A 27290-nucleotide genomic window follows, 5' to 3' on the forward strand; every position below is an offset into this window, starting at 1 on the left:
TCACCCCATGTCAAAGTACTCCCCAGGGGGTTGGGGGGGTGTTTGCTGTCCCAGAATGCATTGCGCGCTCACCTGGCTGACGTCCATGCTGGAGTCGCAGCTGAGGGGCCGCACGGCGGTCAGGTCGTTGGCCCCCAGCAGGGTGGAGATGATGCCGTTCTGGTCGACCTTCCGGATCATGGTGGCGTCCACGAAGTACATCAGCCCGTTCTTATCCACCGCAATACCTGATGGGATATGAGAGAATGAGTGTTAGTGTGTGTGTGTGTGTGTGAGAGAGTGTGTGTGTGAGTGAGTGAGTGTGTGTGTGTGTGTGTGTGTGTGTGTGTGTGTGTGTGTGTGTGTGTGTGTGTGAGTGTGAGTGTGTGTGTGTGTGAGTATATGTGTGTGTGAGTGAGTGAGTGTGTGTGTGTGTGCGTGCGCGTGTGTGAGACAGAGAGAGAGCGAGAAGAAAAGACGAGAGTGAAGGTGAGGTGTCAATCAGAACACACACTGCCCGTTTCATCTCGGGCGCGTCTCGGCAGACAACGACGGCGGCAGGCGGGCGTCGGGGGAGAGACGAGACGTTGACAAATAAACTCTTTGATACGGCGCTAATAACCAGCCGTGGCAGACGATGGCCCCCGTGCCCGCCGCGCCCGCCGCACACTGGCACCCGCAGCCCTGCCTCATTATTCCCCCACCGCCGCAACACTGCTGCTGAATCATAATCGAACTCTTGAACTCCACTCGTGTCCTCATTTCTCTCCCTCTCTCTCTTTCTCTCCCTCCCTCTCTCTCTCTCTCTCTCTACCCCACCATCTTCCTTTATCTCTCCCTTTATCTTTTTCATTCATCTCTTTTTTCTCATTAGTCTCTACCCCCCCCCCCCCCCCCCCTCCGTCCCTGTTGTCTGCCCTCCAGAGTTAACTCTGTGTCATTCGTCTCGTTCTCTCGTTCTAAATGGCGGAATCGGTTATTTTGGCGGGGTGGGCGCTCAGAATAGCAGGGCGGCTGGGGCGCTTGTGTACGACACACACACACACACACCCGCACACACACACGCACACAGACACACACACACATACACACACCCGCGTGCGCACACACACACAGCCAGACGGGTGTGGGCGGTCATTGAGGAGAGAAGGCGCGCAGGCTTTGAAGACAGAGCCAGCTCACAGAGAGAAAGAGAGAGAGAGAGAGAGATGGTGAGATAGAGAGATGAAAGAGAGGAAAAGTGAAAAGGAGAGCGAGAGAGAGAGGGAGAGAAAGGGGGGACCAAGGGCAGAGAGAGAGAGAGAGAGAAAGAAAGAGGGAGAGGGAACTGAGGAGAGCGAGAATCATAAAACGAGAGGGGGAAGAGAAAGGGAAAGAAGGGCAGGAGAGAGAGAGATGAAGAGAAGGAGAGAGAAAGATTAAGACGGATAGGGAGATGAACAGGGCAACTGTCGACAAGAGGGTTGGAAGGAGAAAAGAGAGAGTGAGATGAGAGAGAGAGAGAGAGAGAGAGAGAGAGAGAGAGAGAGTGGGAAGAGAAGAAAGGGGAAAGAGGAAAAAAGACGGATTAAGGGAACATGCAGAGGATCCAACAGACGAAAAGAAAGAAAGACCAGAATGAAAAACAAGGGCAGGAAGAGATGAGAGGCACAGGCCCAGAGACAGAGAGGAAATGAGAGAAGGAAAGAGGGGAAGATAGAAAGAAAGAAAGAAAGAAGGGATGAAGAATGGCAAAAGGTTGGTGATGGCAGCTTAGCTGGAGCTGTCTCAGTTGTGCCCCAGTCCAAAAGCTCAAGGGGAGTCTTCAGCTTCATGTCGTCTAACACCCCCAAGCTCTCTATCTCTCTCCCTCTCCCTCCCTCTCCCTCTCTCTCCCTCTCTCTCTCTCTGTCTCTATCTCTCTGTCTCTATAGCTCTCGCTTCTCAATTCTCTACCCAAGATGGAAAAATGTGACAGTATGACATTCTTGACAGTTTTGTGTCAGATCAAGAACACACCATTTTTTTCTCCACTTTCCTCTTTGCCAGTGTGAGAGAGAGAGAGAGGGGGGGGGGAATCCTCCAGTAGGCAGAAATACACACACTCTAGAGGTCTACAGATTGATCCTTCCCCTTCAACCTAAACCCTTCTCTCCCTTTCCAGCTCCACATCCACACCATTTGGAGAGCCGCGGCAGCAGCAACAGCTGACGGATCTTTCCGGGACTTTCCAGAGAACATAATGACACGGATAAAGGTTCCTTTTTCCTCACTGCGTGGAAGTCTGTGATCCCGCCCCCCCCCCCCCCCTCCTTATTGTGTGCGGTTAGACATACTATTGAGACATTTTGCCCCCGGGTCCCTAAACTAACATCCACCAGTGTTCTAATTCCCTGCTCTAATCAGCCCTTGGCCCCCCTCCTCCTTCTCCAACTAGCCGTATCTTCAGAGGGTTGTAGCTGTCTTACTTACTGCATTTACTCACAGAAGGAGGGGAAAGGCGCACAAGAGACTCCAATTCCCAGCAGCAAACTGGAAAATTAATTAAAAGCTTTGGGTTAGGATGTTCCCTCGCACACGGAGGACTGCGCTCGAAGACACTCTTTATCCATGTTGGGTGTGACGGGGGAGGAAGGGAGGGAGGGAGGGGTGGGGGGTGGGAGTGAACGTGATAGAAAGAAGTAGCACCTGAGGCTGCGTGTGTCCGTGTGTGTGTGTGTGTGCGTGTGCGTGTGTGTGTGTGTGTTTCTCTCTCTCTGTGTGAGTATGTGTCTAAAAAGCCTCAAGTTCCAGTGTCAAAGTTGCCAAAGGGATGACTATTATACAGATGGCTGGTTTAGCTAAGTGGCTTAAAGCTAGCGCCTACTCTTATGATATTCTCTTGATTAATTATCTTCACAAGACTTCTTTTGTTGCCTGATCTGTCCATGCGGGACGTCTCACGTGTGCCTGTTGCCATGTGCGTATGAACATACTGTGTGTGTGTGTGAGTGTGTGTGTGTGTGTAAAGTTAGTGCTCCTATGGATGAGTGCACTAATCAGCAGTGGCTGCTATGATGGACTCCTCGTTCCTCTGGAGGCTTGTTGTCACTTAGTGGATCTGTGAAGGAGCTCAGTGTGACTGCAATCTCATCCCCTGAAATAGAAAGCCACCTACATGCTGGAGACGCTCTTGTTCTCACACCTCTCTCTCTCGCTCTCTCCTTCTCTCCCTCTCTCCCTCCCTCTCTCTCTGACTACCTCTCCCTAGCCCTTCACTTAAATCTGTGTTTCATGTCTCTCCTCTACTTCAAACTGTTCTACCATGCTCTCTGCCACTCTAACTTTTTCGGTACTTCTCTACACTTTTATTTTTATGATTTGCCGTTGTCTTCTGTCTCTTATCCACCTTGGCCTGCTGTGCTCTTCTCTCCCTCTTCTCTCAGTCTCTCTCCTCCTCTTTCATTTCAATTATACTTCCCCTTAACTTATCTTCTCGGCCTCCCTCTCTCGATCTATCAGTCCCCCATCCCAACACTCTCCGTCTGTTCCTCCACATTCCCCTATTGCCACCCGTCGCCTCACATTTAGCTCAATTCAATTCCGTTCCGCTTCATTTACGCAGCGTTAACAGCACCCACTACAACACACACTCAGGTTTACCCAACCACAGCGTTAACAGCACCCACTACAACACACACTCAGGTTTACCCAACCACAGGCGCAGGCTCAGGAGGAGCTGTAGGAGTAGCAGTGTTGAGATGCCTCTAAAACAGCAGATGAATGTCGATGCAATCCCTCATCAAGCTAAGATGACCATAATCACAGTCTTTCTAATGAGGAGAAACAGCACTCAAAATATCCTCCGTAGAGATGCATGGGGGCTCGGTCGTAACGCCAATATGGCAGTTGTCTACACATACCCCGCCCCTTCCGCGGCGAAAAAGTCGACATGTGAATACATTGTGCCAATCATGTGGTGTGTTGTGAATACATCTTGCCGATCGTGTTGTGATCTCAACGCTAGAGCGAGGTTGGTGTCGTGAAGCCCTGCGCACACACAATTCTGCCCGTATTGATGCCCGTATTGATGCCCGTATAGATGCCCGTATAGATGCCCGTATAGATGCCGTATTGATGCCCGTATAGATGCCCGTATTGATGCCGTATTGATGCCCGTATAGATGCCCGTATAGGTGCCCGTATAGGTGCCCGTATAGATGCCCGTATTGATGCCCGTATAGATGCCCGTATAGATGCCCGTATTGATGCCCGTATAGATGCCCGTATTGATGCCCGTATAGATGCCCGTATAGATGCCCGTATAGGTGCCCGTATTGATGCCGTATTGATGCCCGTATAGATGCCCGTATTGATGCCGTATTGATGCCCGTATAGATGCCCGTATAGATGCCCGTATTGATGCCCGTATAGATGCCCGTATAGATGCCCGTATTGATGCCCGTATAGATGCCCGTATAGATGCCCGTATTGATGCCCGTATTGATGCCCGTATAGATGCCTGATAAGTGCCCAAAAGAGCACTGCAGTAGTGGAGGGACTGGCCATAATGATGGGACCAGCTCTACACCCTCCCCAGCTTCCCCACTACTGTTCCCCTCACCAATCAAGTGACCCTTATGGAAGCTTTTCTTTTCTAGCCTCTCTTAGGGGTAGAGTTCTCTCTCTGAAGATATCTTTGAGTCATATTACGGTTTAATAAAGAGTTTTAAAAAATACATCTCTCCTGTCTCTCTCTCCCTCTGTGAGTCTCTCCATCTCACCTTTGGGGCTCATGAGGGTGGCCTCCACGGCTTTGCCGCCGTCGCCACAGCGCTCGTCGAAGGGCAGGCACTGCTCCCCGGTGCCCGCCACCACCTCCGCGTTCTCCGCCAGCAGCCGGCCGCCGGTCAGCGAGCGCACCCGGTAGATCCGCCGCGAGTTGGTGTCGGAGATGTAGAGCGCCCCGGACACAGGGTCCACGGCCAGGAAGTACTTATGGGTCGGGTTATTACTGAGAGAGACAGAGAGAGAGAGAGAGAGTATTATTATTATTATTATTATTGTTTGAATGTGTACAGTTATATCACATGTGTAAGCTTTGGCAACACAATGTTTCTTTGTCATGCCAATAAAGCTAATTTGAATTGAATTGAATTGAATTGAGAAAGAGAGAGAGAGAGAGAGAGAGAGAGAGAGAGAGAGAGAAAGAATTTACAGCAACATTTTCTGCTCTAGCATAAAATACACAGACAGTATACACTTCAGACATAATACATAACACTTGAGATCAAGTAAAAGCAGTTGAGGGTCCAATAACCATATCCAGCTTACATAAAAATGGTCATAAATGTTATGCTATAACATATTGTCGCGCAATACAGCCATCAACACACATAATAGCACAGCATAGAATAATGCTCACACACAATACAGTAAAATATTTCTGTCACAGGGTGAGAAATGTTACAGTGCAATGCATTTGTTTTCAAACATCAACAGAGGCATTACAGATGTGAGGAATCAGGCGGCGAGAGTGTGGCTGAGCTCACCTGTGTCGAAAATCTTTGTTCCTTCACGGTTGGTTGGGAGAGAGGGGGGGGAGAGAAAAAGCCGGATTAATCACAAATGCATGTAACCAAACCATTTATCATTCTCGACTCAGTGACTCCACGGCAAATATGCCTTCAGCCTGGGTAGAGCTCTCTCCCTGTGTGTGTGTGTGTGTCTCTGTGTGTGTGTGTGTGTGTGTGTGTGTGTGTGTGTGTGTGTGTGTGTGTGTGTGTGCATTGTGTGCGTGTTTGCCTTCTAATCCTGTCTGTCTGTATGTGTGCAGTGCCACACGTCTCCTCCATCACCTTAAACAAATCCACTGTCTCCTCCTGCCACGTGCTAAGTCTGCACGCTCTACATGCCGAGGCCTGATAATCATCTTAAGAATGCACTCCACAGGATATTGCTCTTAAATCATGTTTTCTTCTTTTAATTGTGGCGTTAATCTCACAGATACAAGCCGCTGATGATGAATCCAAAGCGTATCGGATGATATCGCATCATCTCATCATCTCGTGTAGTTATCACATCGCGCTGCGCCGCACGATACCGCGACGCCTCATAAAACCCAGTTGCGGTGGTCATTCTACCATTATATTATATCAGAGCTGCTATCTTATCTCGATCTGTCTCACAAGATAAATAACACCACGTAAGTGTATAATACAATCTAAGCAGTAAGTAATAACAGGAGGATTGTTTACAGTGGGGCATTATTGGGACAGTATTACCCAGAGAAGGCATTACACAAGGGGTATCCTCCATAAGGGACATTATGGGAGCCATTATGCACCTCAGTTCCAGGATGCAGAGAGTGGCATTATTGCCCTAACGGGGCATTACACAGGGGGTATTTATTACTAGAGCCATTATGCACCGAAGTTCCAGGATGAGGGTGGTGGCATTATTGCTCTAACGGGGCATTACACAGGGGCTATTTTCCATAAGGGACATTACTGGGGTCATTGCGTACCTGAGCTCCAGGATGCAGGTGATGGCATTATTGCCCTAACGGGGCATTACACAGGGGCTATTTTCCATAAGGGACATTACTGGGGTCATTGCGTACCTGAGCTCTAGGATGCGGGTGGTGGCATTATTGCCCTAACGGGGCATTACACAGGGGGTATTTTCCATAAGGGACATTACTGGGGTCATTGCGTACCTGAGCTCCAGGATGCGGGTGGTGTTCATGGAGGGGTAGACGCGGCGTACGAAGTTGAGGTCGCCCACGTAGAGGCTGCCGTCGATGCCCGCCGCCAGCGCCACCGGCGCCAGGAGCTTGTTGCCGTCGGCGAGGCCGTTGCAGCTGGGGCAGGAGATGCTGCGGCGCCGGCCGTTACCCATGATGCTCGTGATCACAGGGGGCTGCTGGGAGATGAAGATGTTCTCGCCGCTGCCCTTGTGCAGGATGCCTGCATTACAGCGGACGACAGAGAGAGGGAGGGAGAGAGGAGAAGAGAAGAGAAGAGAAGAGAAGAGAGAGGGAGGGAGCGAAGAGAAGAGAAGAGAAGAGAAGAGAAGAAGAAGAAGAAGAAGAAGAAGAAGAAGAAGAAGAAGAAGAAGAAGAAGATGAAGAACAAGAACAAGAACAAGAAGAAAAAAGAAAGAGGCAGGTATGCACACAGAAAAGAAAGTGAAGGGAAAAAAGGATAGACAGAAAAGAGAGAGATAAAGAGAGAGAGAGAGGGAAAAAGAAAGAAAGCATGAGTGAGCTATTATATGAAAAAGCAATTCTCTGCCTGAGCCCTTTATGAGTTTCATTTATGAGGCACTTTTGTTTTTGGTGTGGCAGACTCATTGTGGAGCCATTACTCTGCTATTGCCTCCTCTCCCCTCCTGGGGTCGACCCAGGTGATCCTGCTCCTTAGACAGGGCATCTGACATAAATATATGTCAGGAAACACACACACACACACACACACACACACACACACATACACACACACACACACACACACACACACACACACACACACACACACACACACACACACACACATACACACACACACACACACACACACATACACACACGCGGGCGTGCGCAGACACACCCCTCCATCTTTGTGGATGAAGTTGCTGAATTTGTCAATAAATTAATCAATCAATTAAGAGCAACCCGCTTGAGTTTACATTCAGATATCAATACTTTGCGTGACTGATGTGAGGCATATATGCATTTAATTTCAATTTCAGTTTGGTGTACTTGTACAGTATATACATGTATGTGTGTGTGTGTGTGTGTGTGTGTGTGTGTGTAAGTGTGTGTGTGTGTGTGTTCATACCACTGCGCAGATTGAGCGTGTGGTGTTTGTCCAGGGACCAGCCGCCCAGTCCGGACGGCTCCAGCTCATAGCCCTGCAGCACGGCCGTCCTCTTCTCCCACAGAATCAGACTGGGGCACGTCTCGTACTCATAGCCCACCGACACTATGGAGAGAGAGAGAGAGGGAGAGAGGGAGAGAGGGGAGGGAGAGGGAGGGAGATGGAGGGAGAGAGGGGGATGAGAGGGATGGAGAGAAGGGGAGAGAGAGGGAGAGATAGAGGGGGAGAGAGAGGGAGAGAGAGAGGGAGTGTGGAGAGAGAAGAAAGGAGAGAGGGAGGGAGAGGGGGAGAGAGAAGAAAGGAGAGAGAGAGAGAGGGGGAGAGAGAAGGAAGGAGAGAGGGAGAGAGGGAAGGTGGGGGGATAACATTTCTTTATTAAATTCAAATTCTTTTATTGAATTAGTTTATTAAAGAAGTTTTTCTCACAAAAAGTTTCTTAGACACATGAGAGAAATAGAGCCTGAAAGACAGTGAGAGGTAGACAATGAAAGGGTGACAATGAGAGAGAGAGAGAGAGAGAGAGAGAGGTGCTGCAAGAGAGAGACAGAAACTGAGAGAGAGAGACAAAGGAGAAGAGACAGATACTGTATCTGAGAGTCGAGAGAGAATGAGAAAGAAAAAGGAAGAGAGAGAATAAAGAATGCACTCAAAGTCTGAACACAATCCCAAGCTCAAATAGCTCCAGGTGATCTGTCAGTGGGTGTACTGTGGTTTCAAACCTCCGATATCTGACAAACTCTTTCTCTCACACACACACACACACACATACACACTCCTAGACACACACACGCATACTCTCAGACACACACGCACACACTCTCTCAGACACACACACACACACACACACACTCTCACTTCCATCACACACACTTCCTCCCTCAAGGAGGTGCAGGGGTGATGCGGCCATGGTTGTTTGTGCCACTGTTTTTGCCTTTTCGCTTTTTTTCTCGCATTTGAAAACTCACAAACAGCCTTAATTAACATGCGGATCCCGTGGGCCTCTCCCTCTCAGATCAGACATACCGTCAGGAGATACCTCCACTCAAGGTTCTCTTAGACGAGCAAAATAATGAGAGCGAATTAATATTCAGTTTTCTTGTCATTTTCCACAACAGAGATGCACAGCGTCCTTGAGCAAAGAGTAAATAAGAAATAATAAAAAAAAACAACTCTGTGGAGAAAATAAAAAGGAAATACCGAAAAAGGGATTAAATATAAAAGAGAACTTAACGAACTCTCTGGTAGTCACTTATCGTTACATAATAAGTGACTCATTGAGAACAAGAGTAGACTAAATTAATATTTATGTAGCACCTCCACAATCCTGTGATAATGCCTGACAATATCACCAAATTTTATGAAAATGTAATATTGATAATATACGATAATATAACAACATTAATGAACATACAGTAAATCCACAAAACATATCCTACATTTGTAGGAGTGAACACTGCGAGCACAGGTGCCAATCTTCACATGTATTAAGTATTTGTCACTGTGAAAGGTGCTAGATTTCTCCTTAGCACTTACAGTCGGTTTCTGTCGCACCCACAGCGTTCTCCTCTCGTGGTGTGAAACATTAATCTCCTCAAACACTTTATAATTAGAGCGAGCGTTTCTTTTTTTTATAAATCACTATTATTTTCTGCTTAGTGTTGCGTTCAGACCCTTGTAGCGGAGACCAGATGCTGAGGAGCGTTCGCTCGTTCGCTCGCTCACGCGCTGTCTCTCTTTTCGTCGGAGCGCCGGGAGGCTCGAGAGCGACGTGAATCCGCCTCCTCGAGGCCCTTGGTGCCGGCAGTCCTAGAGCTATGTGTGTTCATATGAACACACAGCCAGCAGGGATGTTGGGTGTGTGTGTCTGTGTGTGAAGGGCACGGTGTGGCAGCGCAACGCATACGAGTAAGCGTCGGATCCGCTAGTGCGCTCGCATGCAGGCACATGTGAAACGAAATCAATAGAAACACACATACGGATGGACCGAGACACACAGAGACACACACACACACACACACACACGCTTGAGAGCGCATATGCACTTGAGATTCGGGGTTCAAATGCTGTGTGTGCACTACACTGCGAGTGACACAGTGCTGTTCAAAGCAATATCCTCCCTCACACACACACACACACACACACACACACACACACACACACACACACACTGCACACACTCGACAGACCCGGGCTGCTGTGTGTGGGCGCTCTGCTTGGCCAGCGTTAAGCCCTGACAGGCCGCTCTCAGCCTGAGCGGACCCTAATAACCGCTGTCCACTCCCGGGGCCGCCGGACACTCAGGAGTGGGCCGACCTGCCCGCTAATTCCCTCTGACGTTTAATAGGCCTCCTCAGCAGTCACGGTCCAGAGCCCCGGTCAGCTGGAGGGGTGTGTGTGTGTGTGTGTGTGTGTGTGGTTTGAGGGGTGCTACGGTGTCTGCTAAGAGGAGATGGTCAACTGGGGAGTAGGGGGTGGTGTGTGTGTGTGTGTGTGTGTGTGGTTTGAGGGGTGCTACGGTGTCTGCTAAGAGGAGATGGTCAACTGGGGAGTAGGGGGTGGTGTGTGTGTGTGTGTGTGTGTGTGTGCGTGGGGGGGGGGTTAGTCATCTGTATGCTCTGGAGGGTCCCTGTTTGAAGTCTATAGGAGATCGTGATGGAGTGGAGAAGGAGGAAGAGGAGGAAGAAGAGGAGGAGGTGTGGGGTGGCCAGGTGGAGCTCTTTGGTTAGAAGGAGGAGAAGGGGACGATGTGAGGCGAATGAGTTTATGAGACTTTAGGTGAGGCCTATGACCGCCATAGTTATCTGACGCACCTGGCTTCCACTACCCATTGTCTGAGTTTGCCCATAAGGTAGCTGATAGGGGCCCCAGCTGGAGCACCTGCACCGTACACCGGCGACCCGCCCCGAGGTCTTTTCCTGATCCCACCCCTGCTCTTTCTCCCATTCACTTCCTGTCATTCTCCAGTGTCACTATCATTAAAGGCATAAACAGGCCAAAAAATATACTTTAAACAAAAAAATAAGGTAGCTGATAAGGCAGCTCCTCCACCTCCTCCACCTCCTCCACCTCCGGCGTGCACTCACCGACGGCCTCGGACAGCCCGTACACTCTCTGGCCGTAGGCGTCGGTCTTGTCCCAGATGAAGGTGTAGGCCAGGTTGGGCGAGGCGTGGAACCACTTCTGGAACAGGTGTCCCTCCACGGCCACCATCAGGTGCACCTTGATCAGGCTGAGCGGCACCGCCGCCTGCGTCATGGTGATCTTGAGCAGCGAGCGGTAGCCGGCCGCGCGCGAGCTCAGGTGGCACAGCTTCAGGTCCGTACCCGGGATCTCAATCTGCTCATGGAGGACCTGCACGAGGAGGAGAGGGAGAGAGAGGGAGAGAGAGAGGGAGAGAGGGAGAGAGAGAGAGAGGGAGAAAGGGACACAGAGAGAGAGGGAGAGAAAGGGACAGAGAGAGAGAGGGACAGAGACAGGGAGAAAGGGATAGAGAGAGGGACAGAGAGAGGGAGTGAGAGAGAGATAGGGAAAGAGAGATAGGGGTTAAAGTCATGTTTATTTCATTTTTCAATAAATAATTAATACAAACAACATGTACAAACAACATAACCAACAAGGCTGTCATTGTCAAACAAAAAAAGCCAAGACAGCATGTGTGCTATCTGTTTAAAAATAATTTCTCCACAATCGCTCACACAACACAACAACCCAAGAATGGCAGAGTGTGAGAGAGTTTGGACAGAAGAAGAATAAGAAAAAGGTTTAACCAGGAAACACCCTCCGTGCCAAGACCCACCTTCAATGCTTTATAGACCTGCCATGACCCAACACAAAAAGTTTTGAGAGAAAAGAGACAGGTCGACAGGCACACAGCCAGCATACACAGAGAGTGCCGCTGACAGTCAAAAGAGAACGAGCAAACTTTCTAGCATCTATCCTTCAAAATAGACAGCTTCTACCCTGAGAGAGAGAGAGAGAGAGAGAGAGAGAGAGAGAGAGAGAGAGAGAGAGAGAGAGAGGGAGGGAGGAAGATGGAGATGTACTTGATGGAGTGATGGACAAAGAAAGACAGAGACACAGAGACAGATGACAAACTGCGAGAATAACATATCGTTTGACATTGTGGATAAAAATAGCATGCGAGAGAGAGAAAGAGAGAGAGAGAGAGAGAGGGATGAAGAGAGAGAGATGTGGGCCAAGACATCAGGTCGCAGTGACAAATGGCAGACTTGACAGATCCACGTGAGAGAGATGAGAGATGAGAGATGACACAGACAGAGGCACTCTCAAACACTCCAAAGGAAAACAGGTAGAGACATACCGTAGAGAGTGAGAGGGGAAGATGGGGGGAAAGTGTGGGAGGGATGAAAAGAAAGAGGGAAAGAGAAAGAAGAGAGAACACTGCAGAAAAGTGAGTGACAGAGAGAGGGAGAGAGAGAAAGAGAGTTCTAGAATTCTACTGGCAACAGGCAGCAAAAGAAAATGAGCTCCTGATCCAACATTGGTTTTTGCCAGAAAATGTATGTTTTTATCATCAAATTCAACAATCAATGATTGAAGACACAAGTAAGAACAATAGAGGTACAAATCTGTGAAGGTAGGACCTCTGTGGAATTTAAAAAGACAGTGAAAATTGAATGAGAAGAAAAAGCTAAAGTGCTAAAAACAAGCTAATCAAGCAGTATGGCAGTTAACAATTCTGGTGACATCACAATGGATGAACGTTTGAAGAAAAATCAGGCCAGACCTGAGGCATCATTCAAAAATGAAGATGAAATAGAGATTAACTATCCACCAGAGACTAAGTCAATCAAAGACAGAAAAAAAATGAAGGAAGCAGTGTTGAGAGAACATCCTGAGCTCCTACTCTCAGACTACAGTGGACCAGATAACAACAGAGTCCTCTGTAACCTGCTGTTTTACACAAACAACTTAGCAGCTTGGCATTCCATACTGTTGGCCCAGATGAACTGTATCAGAAAAGGTGGTATCAGTAAAGGAAGACAGCTGACCCTTGTACATGAACTGGAGGCAAGGTTGAATGTTAACTTTTACCACAATGGCACGGTTATGGTCCAAGGGCCAGAGGCTGCCCTCAGTGAATTCCAGCGTAAATTTGGTCAATTCAAAAAAGAGGTACAAAAGAACCTGGAAGACCCAGAGACAAAGGACAGTGTAAATGGCAAGTCACACACCTCCAAGGCTGTCAGAACCACTGAATCCTGCCCCTCCAGTCCATTATTTCACCCAAAGGCTCCTGCTTCCCCAAGAATGAAGGCCATGCAAGACAGCTTCTCCCTACTGGAGCAAGACTACTTCTTGTTTAAAGAAGAGACAACCAGCAGCATCAATCAGCTTCAGGAACAGATTGGTCTGGTTAACAACAACTCCTGCAACATGCAGCTCAACCAGGTCTGCTCTGCTATGAGACAGCTGGAGGAGGTCAACCAGGAGATGAAGAGAGAGCTGATGTGTGTGAAGCAAGAACTGTCCCAGAGAGAACAGCACACCAAGGCTCTGGAGTGTCAACTGGAGGAGTTGAGGGCTGAACTGAGATCACACACCTCTTGTGCTGGCAACTGCAAAACTATAGTGCAGCAGGTAACAGCTAAGAACATACAGAGGAGCACTACACCATCATCTACAGCCCAACAGCCTCCTCAAAATCTGACTGGCAATGGGAGTCATCGAGAAGGAGAGAGGAATCAAAGATCGAATCCACGTATCAGCAACAGCGGCACAACCAGAACCATCACCTCCACCATCAACAATAAAAGCACCGGACACAATGGTATCACCAGTCGCAGTGGCAGTGACAAGATTGCCATCCTTTGTGACTCCAATGGCAAACACCTCAACCCAAGACGGCTGTTTCCTGGACAGAAGGTGGGCAAATGGAGGTGTCCTACCATAGCGTCTACAGTACAGCTTCTAAGAGAGGGAATGCTGGACAATCCCTCACATATAATAGTGCATACAGGAACTAATGACTTGAGCACTAACAGAGTGGATGTGGCAAAGGCTATGGTAGACATGGTCACAGTGGCTACCGACATGTATCCAAGCGCCAAGATCATCATCTCTACGCTCCTACCCCGAAAGGACATTCCACAGATTAACATTGATTCCATAAATAAGGAAGTGATCAACAGATGCAATGACATCCAGAATGTGCAAACTGCCTACCATGGACAAATTACCAGGGATCATCTTTATGATTGCCTACACATAAACGAAGGTGGCATGAGACTATTTGCAAAGGTCATTAAGGACACGGCTTTGAACAGGAAACAAAGAATGATACAGGCAATGAACACAATACAGCATGAAGACCAGCCAGAAAACCAAACAGCTGTAGTAGGTAGAGAAGTTAGTGTAACTGACTTCAACAAAATAGAAAACATGCTCAAATTTATTTGTGATCAGTTTAGTTTAACATGTTCTTCAGGTTCTCTGTCTGTTAAGTGAGAGTGTCTATGTTTGATAGCATGTGTGTGTGTGTGTGTGTGTGTGTGTGTGTGTGTGTGTGTGTGTGTGTGTGTGTGTATGTGTTGTTTGGGGGGGGGGGGGGGGGGCTGGAGGCTGGATGGGTTTGTGTGTTTTTGTGTGTGTGTGTGTGTGTGTGTGTGTGTGTGCGTGCATGTGCGCGGGTGTGTGTGTGTGTGTGTGTTCGTCACAGTTGATCTTATATTCCTGATAAGTTTCATTTCTTTCTTTCTTTAAGTATTCTGTGTGTGTGTGTGTGTGTGTGTGTTTGTGTGTGTACGTGCAAGACATGTGTGTGTGTGTGTGTGTGTGTGTGTGTGTGTTCGCCATTTAGTTGATCTTATATTCCTGATAACTTTCATTTCTTTCTTTGGTGGTGTGTGTGTGTGTGTGTGTGTGTGTGTGTGTGTGTGTGTGTTGACCATGATAACTTAAATTCCTGATAAGTTTCATTTATTTCTTTAGTATAACACGTGTGCGTGTGTGTGTGTGTGTGTGTGTGTGTGTGTGTGTGTATTACTTATTACTAGAAATAAGTGTATTACTTATTACTAAAAATAAGTGTATTACTTATTACTAAAAATAAGTGTATGCACGTAACTGTGTGTGTGTGTGTTCGTCACAATAGTTGATCTTATATTCCTGATAAGTTTCATTTCTTTCTTTCTTTAAGTATTCTGTGTACGTGTGTGTGTGTGAGTTTGTGTGTGTGCGTGCGTGACACGTGTGTGTGTGTGTGTGTGTGTGTTCGTCACAATAGTTGATCTTATATTCCTGATAAGTTTCATTTCTTTCTTTGGTGGTGTGTGTGTGTGTGTGTGTATGTGTGTATGTGTGTATGTGTGTGTGTCTGTGTGTGTGTGTGTGTGTGTGTGTGTGTGTGTGTGTGTGTTGACCATAATAATTGAACTTATATTCCTGATAAGTTTTATTTATTTCTTTAGTATAACTTCAGTTCTTTAGTATAACTATATATAGTGTGCGTGTGTGTGTGTGTGTGTGTGTGTGTGTGTGTGTGTGTGTGTGTGTGTGTGTGTGTATTACTTATTACTAAAAATAAGTGTATGCACGTAACTGTGTGTGTGTGTGTGTGTGTGTGTGTGAGAGAGAGTGACCTTTAATAGTCAATGTATAACTGTGTGTATGTATATTTGTGTACTTTTAGTACACATTTATACAACCACACGGTAATGGTAATACCCTATAAGTTTCCTTATTGTCTTTAAATGGCTATCCTTGCATATTGGATACAAAGAATGTTTGATGAAAAAAAAAAAAAAAAAGAAAAAACATACATATTTCTTATGGCAAAAACTATGTTACATAATGACATCACTTAAAATCTCAAGCTATAACATACAAGGGATGTACTCCTCTTGTTTTGGTGATAAGAGTACAAACCCTGACTTTGTAAATATTGTAAATAGTTCCGATATTGTCATAGTGCTAGAAACATGGACTAGAGAAGGACATAAATGTCAGTCCATCCCACATTACAGGGAACTTTATATCCCATCTGTCAAAAATCAAAAAGTGAAATGTGGAAGAGATTCAGGGGGGATCATTGTATTGTTTAAAGAAGACATTTCAAATCACATTTTCCCAGTAAAGAAAGGCAAATCACATATATGGATCAAATTAAAAAAAGAGCTCACTTCCTCAGAACATGACATCTACCTTTGTGCCATCTATATACCTCCACATGAATCCCCATACTATTCAGAGGAAATCTTTTCAATTCTACAATCTGAAATCTTACAATTCCAATCAGAGGGGTCTGTTTTAGTCATGGGAGACATGAATGCGAGAACTGGGAGAGAAATAGACTATATTGAATCGAACAGTTATGCATATGTCGCTGATGTGCAGATTAATAGAAACACTAATTTTGAAAGACTACGTCAGAGCAATGACAATATTGTCAACAAAAATGGTAAGCAGTTAATCCAACTCTGTAAAAGCCTTGGTCTCTTTATTTCAAACGGCAGAGTAAAGGGTGACTCTCTGGGTAGATTTACCTACTGTTCCAAGCTTGGTTGTAGTGTGGTAGATTACGCCATCACAGATATAGATGCAAGTCAAATCAACTACTTTATGGTTAAGCCCCAAGTCCCACTATCTGATCATAGTCATATAACTTTAAGTTTAAGAAAGAACAACACCGCTGCAACACCTTCAAAACATCAAAAAAACAAATTCTATCCCCTGCCAACTCAGTTTCGGTGGGACAAAAACAGTGTGGAACAATATCAGACCGAACTAAGTAGTATACAAACTGAAAATCAGATATACACATTTCTGTTCACAAAATTCCCAGAAGACAGGGAAGGAGTAAATATAGCAACGGAAAAGTTAACAGAAATGTTCACCTCAGTCGCCAAGAACACACTGAAAATTAAAAAAACAAAGAAAACAACAACTGCGAAAAACAAGTGGTTTGACAAAGAATGTCAAGCTTTAAAAAAACAAATAAGAATGTTATCAAATAAAAAACACAGGGACCCCACAAACCAAAATACAAGGTCATTATATCAATTGACTCTCACCAAGTACAAAGCATTATTGAGACAGAAGAAATATATGTATATGAAAGAAAAACTACAAAATATTGAAGATGCAATAGATCAAAACTCTTTTTGGGATGAATGGAAGAAACTTGAAATCTCTAAGAAACATAAACATATTCCCCTATGCGATGCAAATACCTGGACCAACCATTTTGAACACTTATATACTAGTGACAAATTAAATCCCTTCCAAATTCAATTGACTGACGAGTTGCACACTCTAGAGTCAGGAGCAAAAAACAAATTGAATACCTTAGACACACCCGTATCATTAATTGAACTAACTAAAAAAATTAAAAGCCTAAAGAATAAAAAAGCATGTGGACCTGATGGAATTTATAATGAAATGATTAAATGCAGCACTCCATTATTAAGCCAGGCCATTCTTAAACTTTTCAATATGATCATAGTAGTTGGCCATTTTCCAGACCCATGGAAAGAAAATCAGATCGTTCCAATCTTTAAAGATGGTGACAAATTCAATCCCAACAACTACAGAGGGATCGCTTTAAGTAACAACCTAGGGAAACTCTTCTGCAATATAGTAAACAACAGGATAACAGACTTTTTACTAGAAAATAAGGCCATCAACAACTGCCAGATCGGTTTCATGAAAAACCACCGAACAACCGACCACATATACACATTACAATCACTAATCGATAAATATGTCACTAACATCAACAAAGGAAAAATATTCGCTTGTTTTATCGATTTCAAAAAGGCGTTTGACTCAGTTTGGCAGGATGGTCTATTATTGAAACTTATTCAAAATGGCATAGGAGGAAAGACATACGATATAATTAAAGATATGTACGATAACAATAGATGTTGTGTGAAAATCGAAAATCAAAGAACAACTTACTTTAAGCAGGCCAAAGGGGTCCGGCAAGGGTGTACTCTCAGCCCACTGCTTTTTAACTTATATATTAATGATTTAGCAACTAACATCGAAAACTCTAAATCACCAGGACTTACATTAGAGGGAAGGGAAATTAAATGCTTGTTATTTGCTGATGACCTCTTACTTCTATCGCCAACTGAGGAAGCTTTACAGGAAAGTCTTTCCATTCTTGAAAACTACTCAGAAACTTGGAACCTCAAAATAAACACAGAGAAAACTAAGACAATGACCTTTCAGAAAAAACATCGCTCAACGGGGAATAAATATACTTTCACTCTTGGTGGGGAAAAACTATGTCAGGTGACAAAATATAACTACTTAGGCCTGACAATATCATCATCAGGCAACTTTGATACAGCAAATAAAGACCTAGCTGAAAAGGCACGGAAAGCTTACTATGCAATTCACAGAACATTAAAACAATTTAATCCCCCCGTTAGACTGTGGCTGAAAATTTTCGACTCAACCATCAAGCCCATCCTTTTATATGGAAGTGAAATTTGGGGCACCAAGTACCAACACAATTATGTCTCTTGGGACAAAAACGCAGCAGAGACATTTCATCTTGAATTTTGCAAAAACACCCTTGGAGTACATAGAAATGCCTCCAATCTTGCCTGCAGAGCAGAACTAGGAAGATTCCCCCTACTGACTGATATAAATAAAAGGGCATGCAAATTTTACCATCATCTTATATCTAACCAAGACAAATGTCATTATAATGCTCTCCTACAGAGGGGAAAACACCCAGAGAGAGACCCTTTTACTTATCTGAAAACTAAACATAATCTGAATGAAACGGACATGACACAGGCAAAAATAAAACTAATCGAAAAAGAAACAAAAGAAGAGTATTTCCAATATTGGCTGAACGAAATTGAGCATTCTAATAAATTGAACTGTTTTCAAAAAATTAAAAAGAATTATGAATTGGCACCCTATCTTACAGAAATTAAAGAATTTAAACAAAGAAAACAAATAACTTCCTACAGAATTAGCGACCACTCGCTGGCCATAGAGACTGGAAGACACAGACAGACCTGGCTTCCAAGGGAAGAAAGACTTTGTCTGAATTGTAATGAGGGAGCAGTGGAGGATGAGCTACATTTTCTAACCAAATGTAACAAATATGCCTCTATTAGAGGCCAGTTTTTCGAACAATTCACACAAGTTTCACCTCAATTTCACCTATTGGGAAATGAAGAGAAACTCCCATATCTATTAGGAGAGCACAGAGACTGTATTAGTCTAGCAGCACAATACGTGTCAGACTGTCACAAAATGAGGAAGTGAGTGACTCTTGATAATGTGGCAAAGTACATGGTAGCATGTTGACAATATCTTTTTAAAATGATATTATTATTACTATTTTTTTTTCTAATTATTTAAGTTTCCTTTCCTTTCATTTACCTATTTTAAAAATAGTTCCTATAAGTTTCATTTGTTTTCACTCCACCCCAAACAGATATTGTATCTGTTTGTTTTTTGTAATATGTCAGCTTTGGCAACACTGCTTATTTGAGTCATGCCAATAAAGCTCCTTTGAATTTGAATTTGAATTTGAGAGGAGAGAAAATGAGAGCTACCGGACCAGCTGAAGGTCAACGTGGCAGAACCTCTCTACGACCTCTGACCCCAGCTTGCCACCCAAGATACACTCTACACTGACCCCGCCCCCTAAACCACGCTGACCTCCGAACTCTCTCTCTCTCTCTCGTACCCACACAACCTTCACATCTGCACCTCTGCGTGAGACTCACATCTGCATCTGATGTGTTGGTAATGTCGTTGTGGTAGTCTTTCACCCTTATCTGAAACACATTTCTCCCATGGGAGATCTAATATAGTCACCTTGAACTTTGAACCAACTAAAGAGAGGCAAAAAAAAAAATACACAACAACTACTGAAATAGCGAGTGATTCCTCTTTGACACTTCCTCTCAACTAACATAAGTTGGTGGTGTTTTTTTTTTCTTCATAATTTTTTTCCCTTCAGTTTTTTCTTTTAATCTTTTGTTGGCGGAGGTGTTTGATTGAGTTGAACTTGCGGAGCAGCAACACAACCAGTGTAATTGGCTTGATGCTGAGAGCACATGAAAGAGTGTACACACCCTCAGATCAGTTTGTTTTGAGTAGAAGCATATGGCAAATGAGAAACTGCAAAAAAGTATTTTTATAACTGTTAGCGCTATGATCTCCATTGCCTTGGCAATTGCATGTCTGCAACACTGTCATGGACATAAGTTAAGCCCATTAATTAACCTTCTAAACCTTCATATGTTTTGTAATGTATAGATTCCTCAAATGCATTTCTGTATTGCCATGAGAAACGTACAGTACTCTACTGTCAACTCTAAACGGCCTCAGCTGTAAAGCACTTTGGGTCAACTCCTGAAGTATTACATGTGCTATAGAAATGTGACTTGACTTGATTAGTCTTCTACTGTTACAGCCCTGGTCTGTTGTAAAAGAGTATCTAATGGGACTAACTAAGGCACAGGCCTACAGTATGATTACGCTGTCTCAGGGATGAGTGAATGGATCCAGTATGACCTGACCTGAGCTGACACAAACCCCCTCTGGAGTGTAACAACAAAGATGAGAAACCATCCAAGGTACTCTTCTGACCAAACAAAGGCTCAGATGGACCGTTCATGACAAAAAAAGGGTGAGACATGATGGACCGTTCATGACTGAAAAAGTTCAGTGACAACTGACAACCAATGCGTAGCAGCAGAAAGCCTCTTCAGCTTACTACGGTGTGCATTGTTGAGCGAGCTTTTCCTCAGTGAATCTAACAGGTGTGTACTTTTTTTAAGTGTGCAAGTGTGTACTTTTTTTGAGTGTGCAAGTGTGTACTTTTTTTGAGTGTGCAAGTGTGCACTTTTTTTGAGTGTGTGCAAGTGTGTACTTTTTTTTGAGTGTGCAAGTGTGTACTTTTGTGTGTGTGTGTGTGTGCAAGCAAGTCGCTACCTGAGTCTCGGGGATGATGGAGCGTTCGCCGGGCCGCGAGCTGAAGAAGGACGAGAGCTGCGACGGCACCACCACGGGGTCGGGCCGCACGAAGCCGCTGAGGTCGCAGCTGGGGATGGTGTTCTCCTCCGTCTTGAGCACCAGCGTGTCCATGGCGTAGAAGCTGTTCCAGGGCAGCCACACCGTGCGCTCCTGACTCAGGAAGGGAGCGCGCTCAAAGTGCAGCGTCAGCGAGGCGCCGCCGTTGGCCACCAGGTCAAACCTGGGGAGAGAGAGAGAGAGAGAGAGAGAGAGAGAGAGAGAGAGAGAGAGAGAGAGAGATTATTTATTATACATTTATTCCATTTTGTTTTTGATGCTTGTGTGTTACCTTAAAAACAGATATTGCATCTGTTTGCACTGTATGATGGCTTTGGCAACACTACTCTTCTACTGTAAGTCATGCCAATAAAGCTCATTTGAATTTGAATTTGAATTTGAGAGAGAGAGAGAGAGAGAGAGAGAGAGAGAGAGAGAGAGAGAGAGAGAGAGAGAGGAGAGAGAGAAGGGTTAAACTCGTGTTTATTTCATTTTTCAATAAATATTTAATGAAAAACAACATGTATACTCGACAAGGCTGTCAGTGTCAAACAAGAAAAAGCCAAGACAGCACATGTACTGTCTGTTTAAAGAGGAATCAGGGGAGAAGGCAAGAGTGAGGAGTGTGAAAAGTTGAAAAATGAGGAGAGAGATAAAAACAGAGAGGAAAGAGAGGATAGAGAAAATAAAAGAAAAGAGAAGAAACAATAGGACGGAGGGAAGGAGAGCGGGGGAGGAGGAGGAGAATGAGAAAAAGATAACGGGCCATGAACGACAAGTAACAGGGTTGACATTGAAAAAAAGAAGAATAGAAAAGACAAAAGGAGTGTGTTGAGATAGAGAGAAAGTGAATGAAAGAGTGCAGGAGCAAATGAAGAGGAAGGATGGAGTGACAAGCAGAGCAAATAAAAGTAAGTAAGACGGGCTGAGGCAGTTGTGCGATGACTGATTGAGAACCTCCATTCACGGGCCGATCCATAATTGATGACTCTACTCTCTTACAGATGGGCCACCATTTAAATGAGCATTTTGAGCTGCGATGAGAAAAATGTCTCACCCTGATGGATCACCTTCATTACAGAAGTGAATGAAGACTGTGTATGTGTGTGTGTGTGTGTGTGTGTATGTGTTGGGGGGGTGAAGAGAGAGAGACACTCAGAATCAAACTACACTCGGATCCAGAGGGACAGAGAGCTGGGCGCCCTACAAATGACTATTGCCACGGCGCCCCAAGAGTAAGGCCCTTAACCCTAAATCTGCTTGATGGATGTCACTGTCATCTCTCTCCATCTCTCCGTCTCTCTGCCTCTCTCTCTCCCTCCCTCTCTATCTCATTTTCTGAACTTTTTTAATATGCCTTTCACTCCATTCCCCTTCATAACAAGTTCTGTCTCCCTGTCCAACTTGTCTTGCCCTGGTTTTTATAGGTGTCACATTGATGTACAGTATGTGTTAAAAAAAAGCCACTCCTCAAAGATTGATAAAATGAAATAAAAACTATGAAACTATTCTTGACATTGAATTCAAATAATAATAATAAAAAAGCATTTGCACTGAGTAAGTGAGTGGGAAGGGAGGGGGGTTATCAAATGATGTGGCATTGAGTGTGTTTTTTGGGGAGAGATCCTATGCATGTGTGTGTGTGTGTGTGTGTGTGTGTGTGTGTGTGTGTGTGTGTGTAAGGTCCACTCACGTGCCGTCCTGCCGGGTGAGGGTGTAGCCGTAGTGGGGGTACTTGACGAAGGACACGTTCACCCCCACCAGCGGGGTTCCGTCAGTCGTCAGCACCTGACCCCGGATCAGTGAGGCCAGACTGTGGACAGACAGGAAGGAGACAGGAAATGATGATCGACTCTTAACGAAGAGAATGCATCATCAGTGTGCACCATCACCATCATCATCATCATCATCATCATCATCACCATCATTATCATCCCACACACGACGACACTCAACAACAAGCCACTTGTGATGGGAAACAATCAACAACCACCACCGAATGGGTATTCCAGGCACACATAAGGGCTCTTCACAACGGAGGCTCGCTAAAGATGCTAACGATAAGGGAGGGCACTTACAAAGGGCTCTTCAAATGACTATTATCCTGGAGAGTTGTTCTTTTAATGGCTACTCTGTTGGGGGGCGGACAGGAAGACCCTTATGGGATGCTCTAACCTAACGGTTGTAAATCTCCCTCTGTGATAATGACCCCCCAAACCCCAGACATACTGTAGGCGACTGCGACTCGAGTCTCTCTGCCTATCGTTGCACTTTTTTTTTAACGCGACTTGAAAAGAAAAGAAAAAAAAAAAAGCTTTTGTAGCTATTAAAGAAATCGATACGGCGCACAATAGACAATGGAATGCGCTGATGCGCAGGATTTTAGCGGCGCAGCACAGAGACGCTACGAGAGAGAGCACTAGCAGCATAGCAGGGCTGGTGCCTCCAGATGGCCTACATTAGCGCGCTATCTGCTCCATACTTTGGAGATTAGCTCCACACAGACAGAGTCTCCCTCATCATTATCTACTGAGCTGTACTCCTTCCACTCAGAACTGGGTCAGTGCGCGTGTGTGTGTGTGTGCGTGTGTGCGTGTGTGTGTGTGTGTTTGTGTGTGTCTGTGTGTGTGTGTGTGTGTGTGTGTGTGTGTTTGTATGTGTGAGTGTTGGGGCAGGGATTGGTTCTGCTGTGATTGCAGATGGCAGCACTCTGTGTTAAAAATAACCACTTGTGATTTTAAGCCTCCGTGCCCCATACACTAAATGTGAGCATGCTTTTGTCTGGGAGACTGCAGCCAGGTGTGCTGGGCTGAGCTGAGGTGACGTGTGTGTATACTGTATGTGTGTATATGTGTGTGTGTGTGTGTGTGTGTGTGTGTGTGTGTGTGTGTGTGTGTGTGTGTGTGTGTGTGTGTGTGTGTGTGTGTGTGTGTGTGTGTGTGTGTGTTTCATCAGACAAAAATTGTGGTTATAAGAGTATAAACACACACCATAGTTCATTGACAATCATAGCATCTGTAGATACTATGTGTCCACCAAAATGTGTGTGTGTCTAAAGGGGGCGCTACGCTACCTGGCGTTGAAAGGGTTGTCGCCGGGGATGACGTGCGTGCATAATCTGTGCATTTGTAGATATGTCCACCAAAATGTTCTGAAGCCCTGTGTGTGTTTTGATGGGGCGTTAGGCTGTAACATCCCTAACACCCCTGATGTTTTGCTTGTGGATACTGTATGTTTATACTCTTTTAACCACATATACTGTATGTCCACCAAAATGTCTGCCCTCAAGGGGGGCGCTACGTTACCTGGCGTTGAAAGGGTTGTCGCCGGGGATGACGTGCGTGCTGTCGCGGCCCACCAGCATGCGGATGCGCTCGTAGAAGGAGCGGGACTTCTGGGTGGGCGCCAGGCTCTGCTGGATGACCTGCAGCGGGTCCTTGGAGCCGCGGCACAGCGGGCTGTTCTGGCACGGGCTCTGGATGCAGCAGTCGGGGTCCATGCAGTCCGTCAGGCCATCTGGAGGTCAGAGGTCAAAGTTCAGAGTTGAGATGTAGTTTTGTGTAATGTGAGTTGTGGAATGCGTGTTGGTGAATTGGTGCGCAACAGATAAGCGCATTTGGAAGTGTGTGTGTGTGAGGGAGGGAGCTGTGTGACTGATGGTGTCTATGAGGATCTGTTTATACAAGCAAGAGCAGCTGTGAAGGTCAGGAGTGCGCTTGCAGACGCACACACACACACACACACACACACACACACACACACTGAAGTGATCTACACACAAACACATCCATGCACTTCCGAACACACACACACACACACACACACACACACACACACACACACAGAGAAAGAGAGAGAGGGTCGGCTAGGTCTTGCAAGCCAGACTTTTTACTTTGGCATAAGGTCTCTGCCTTTTTATTATGTTAACCAAGAGCTGCATAATATGATCTGCCAGGGCCTGTTGATTGACATGAAAAAAAGAAAGACCCACCTAATGATTGCTTTGGCTGTAATTTATCCTGCATTAAATTAGTTACATTTAAAGGTTAAGGGTAATTATTGCCTTTCTCTAATGCTATAGTGATTCGTCTCCTAGCCCACTAATGAGACTTAATGCAATGCATCCCTGAAGTGTCTGCACATTCAGATGATTGACATCATGAATAGCCAATGAAGGTTACAGGCCTATACAGCCTTATGAGAAGCATGCATCAGAGGGCTGGGTCTGTGGACCAAATGAGGATCAATCAGACCAGATCAGGGCCAGTTCAGGGCCAAATCAAAGCCAGATTCTTTATTTAGGGGAATCATCAGTGTTATAGATTTCCTCCTCAGTGTTACTTTCAGGCTATGAGATCAAAGTCTCACGTCACATTTTCAAAAAATAATCGTTTTGCTCAACCCCCCAACACACACACACACACACACCCCACCCCTTTGTCAGACAGCGTGAAATCTATTCTTTCTTCCGCAGTTGACTGTGAAATCCTCTCTGTCCCGTTCCATTTTGGTTTGTTGTTGACATTGTTGTTGATGCTGTTGTTTTTTTTGTTTTTCCTTGGAAGCTTTTGAAACAAAATTATCATTCTCCCTCCGCTTCTCTGTTTGATGCTTCGGGTTCTCTTTCTGTTTTTTGTTGTTGTTGTTGTTGTTGTTGTTGTTGTTGTTTCTTTGTGTGTGCTAGCTGTTGTACTTGACAGGCAGCTGCTGGGGGGACAGCAGAGCTTGCAGAACTAATGTGTGTTTCACAGCGCCAGACGACTGAACGACTGGGAGAGAGGGATGAAGAGAGAAAGATGGAGAGAGAGAGAGGGATGGAGAGAGAAATATGGAGTGATGGAGGGAGAGAGGAGGAGAGAGGGTTGGAGGGATGTAAAGACAGCGATGGAGAGAGAGGGGCGGAGAGTGAGAGAGAGGGATAAACAGATAGAGAGACATATAGGAAAATATGGAGGGGGGGAGTTCTCACCAGAAGGTCAAAAAAAGATGAGACTGGGAACTTCAGAGATAAAAGACGGAGTGAGATGAAAAGAGAGATGGAGAGAGATAGAGTGAGTGAATAAGTGAGTGAGAGAGGGAGGGAGGGAGACGGGGAGCGAGTGAGTGAGTGAGTGAATGAGAGAGAGAGGGAGGGAGGGAGGTAGAGGGTGACTGAATAAGAGCACAGGGAAATTGGGGGAAAAAGGTTGCAGTGACAAGAAAAGCAAATAGATAGTGCCTATCTTAAAGTTCAAGGGAGTTAGAGAGAGAAAGCGGAGAGGGATGGTCAGGAGGAGAGGAAGAGGCAATACAGGAAGAGAAAAGGGCAGGCAGCAGAAATAACTGCACAGGACAACAATGATAGAGCGAGAGGGAGAGAGAGATGGATAGAGCGAGAGGGAGAGAGAGATGGATGGAGTGAGATTTGGAGCTCTTCTAAGTACTGTGGATCAGAGGATCTGTTTCTGGCTGCTCTCCTCTCATCTTTCAGGGGGAAGTCAGTGCAGTGTACTTCACAACATGACAAAATACATTACTACAGTGCTCTGTACTTAATTTAGTACACTAAAGTCTATTTCTCAAACTCTCTCTCTCACTCACTCACTCTCTCTCTCTCCCTCTCTCTCTCTCACACACACAGTCACACACACAGACACACAGACACACAGACACACACGCACACGCACACGCACACGCACACGCACACGCACACGCACACGCGCACACACACACACACACACACACACACACACACACACACACACACACACACACACACAGACACACACACACAAACACAAAGACACAAACACACACACACACACACACACACACACACACATACATTGCATCATGCACACTCCATCTCCAAATCCCCCTTCGGCAAGCTCCACTCGTCCTCCTCTCGTACCTCTCTTCTCCTCTTTCGCTCTCTCATTCCCATCATATACGACATCACTCTCTCTCTCACACATACGAGCACGCACAGTCTGTCTCTCTCACATCACTTCCTGTCACACTGCATCACGCCACGTCACGTCGCATCACGCCGTGTCTCTCTCACACACACACACACACACACACACACACACACACACGTACAAGCACACACAGACACACACACACCCATAACTCCAAACACGCACGCGCGCACACACACTTAACACATACACACACACACACATCACATCACACACACACACACACACACGCACAAACTCTTGTTCCTCTGACCTCCTTCATTGTCCTTGTTGTCTGCGCAGGATGTCTCCATGGCAACGCTGCATCCGGTGCCCCTCCAGCCAGTCTTGCACTCGCAGTGCCAGCTGTTCTGTCCCATGGTACACTGACCATTCCCATTGCACAGGTTCGGACAACCATCTGTGTGTGTGTGTGTGTGTGTGTGCGTGTGTGTGTGTGTGTGTGTGTGTGTGTGTGTGTGTGTGTGTAGAGAGGAGGGAGGAAAACATGGCAGAAGAATAGGTG

General features: G+C 45.7%; 1 protein-coding gene across 3 annotated transcripts in view; it reads right to left on the reverse strand.

Moving 5' to 3' along the window:
- Nucleotides 1–27290, reverse strand: part of tenm2a (teneurin transmembrane protein 2a) — a 298843-nt gene that overhangs the window by 13458 nt on the left and 258095 nt on the right. For 2 of the 3 annotated variants that reach the window (XM_062524131.1, XM_062524130.1), the window contains 10 exons: nucleotides 27039–27195; nucleotides 24131–24341; nucleotides 22519–22638; nucleotides 20748–21009; nucleotides 10901–11168; nucleotides 7779–7922; nucleotides 6656–6905; nucleotides 5490–5510; nucleotides 4722–4951; nucleotides 73–227 (listed from right to left, as the gene is read on the reverse strand). In XM_062524131.1, coding sequence (XP_062380115.1) covers nucleotides 73–227; nucleotides 4722–4951; nucleotides 5490–5510; nucleotides 6656–6905; nucleotides 7779–7922; nucleotides 10901–11168; nucleotides 20748–21009; nucleotides 22519–22638; nucleotides 24131–24341; nucleotides 27039–27195 — 1818 coding nt within the window. The remainder of the gene's footprint in view (nucleotides 1–72; nucleotides 228–4721; nucleotides 4952–5489; nucleotides 5511–6655; nucleotides 6906–7778; nucleotides 7923–10900; nucleotides 11169–20747; nucleotides 21010–22518; nucleotides 22639–24130; nucleotides 24342–27038; nucleotides 27196–27290) is intronic. The other variant, XM_062524129.1, reaches the window with a different exon arrangement.

The sequence above is a fragment of the Sardina pilchardus genome, chromosome 21, assembly GCF_963854185.1.
Source record: "Sardina pilchardus chromosome 21, fSarPil1.1, whole genome shotgun sequence".
Classification (NCBI taxonomy): domain Eukaryota; kingdom Metazoa; phylum Chordata; class Actinopteri; order Clupeiformes; family Clupeidae; genus Sardina; species Sardina pilchardus.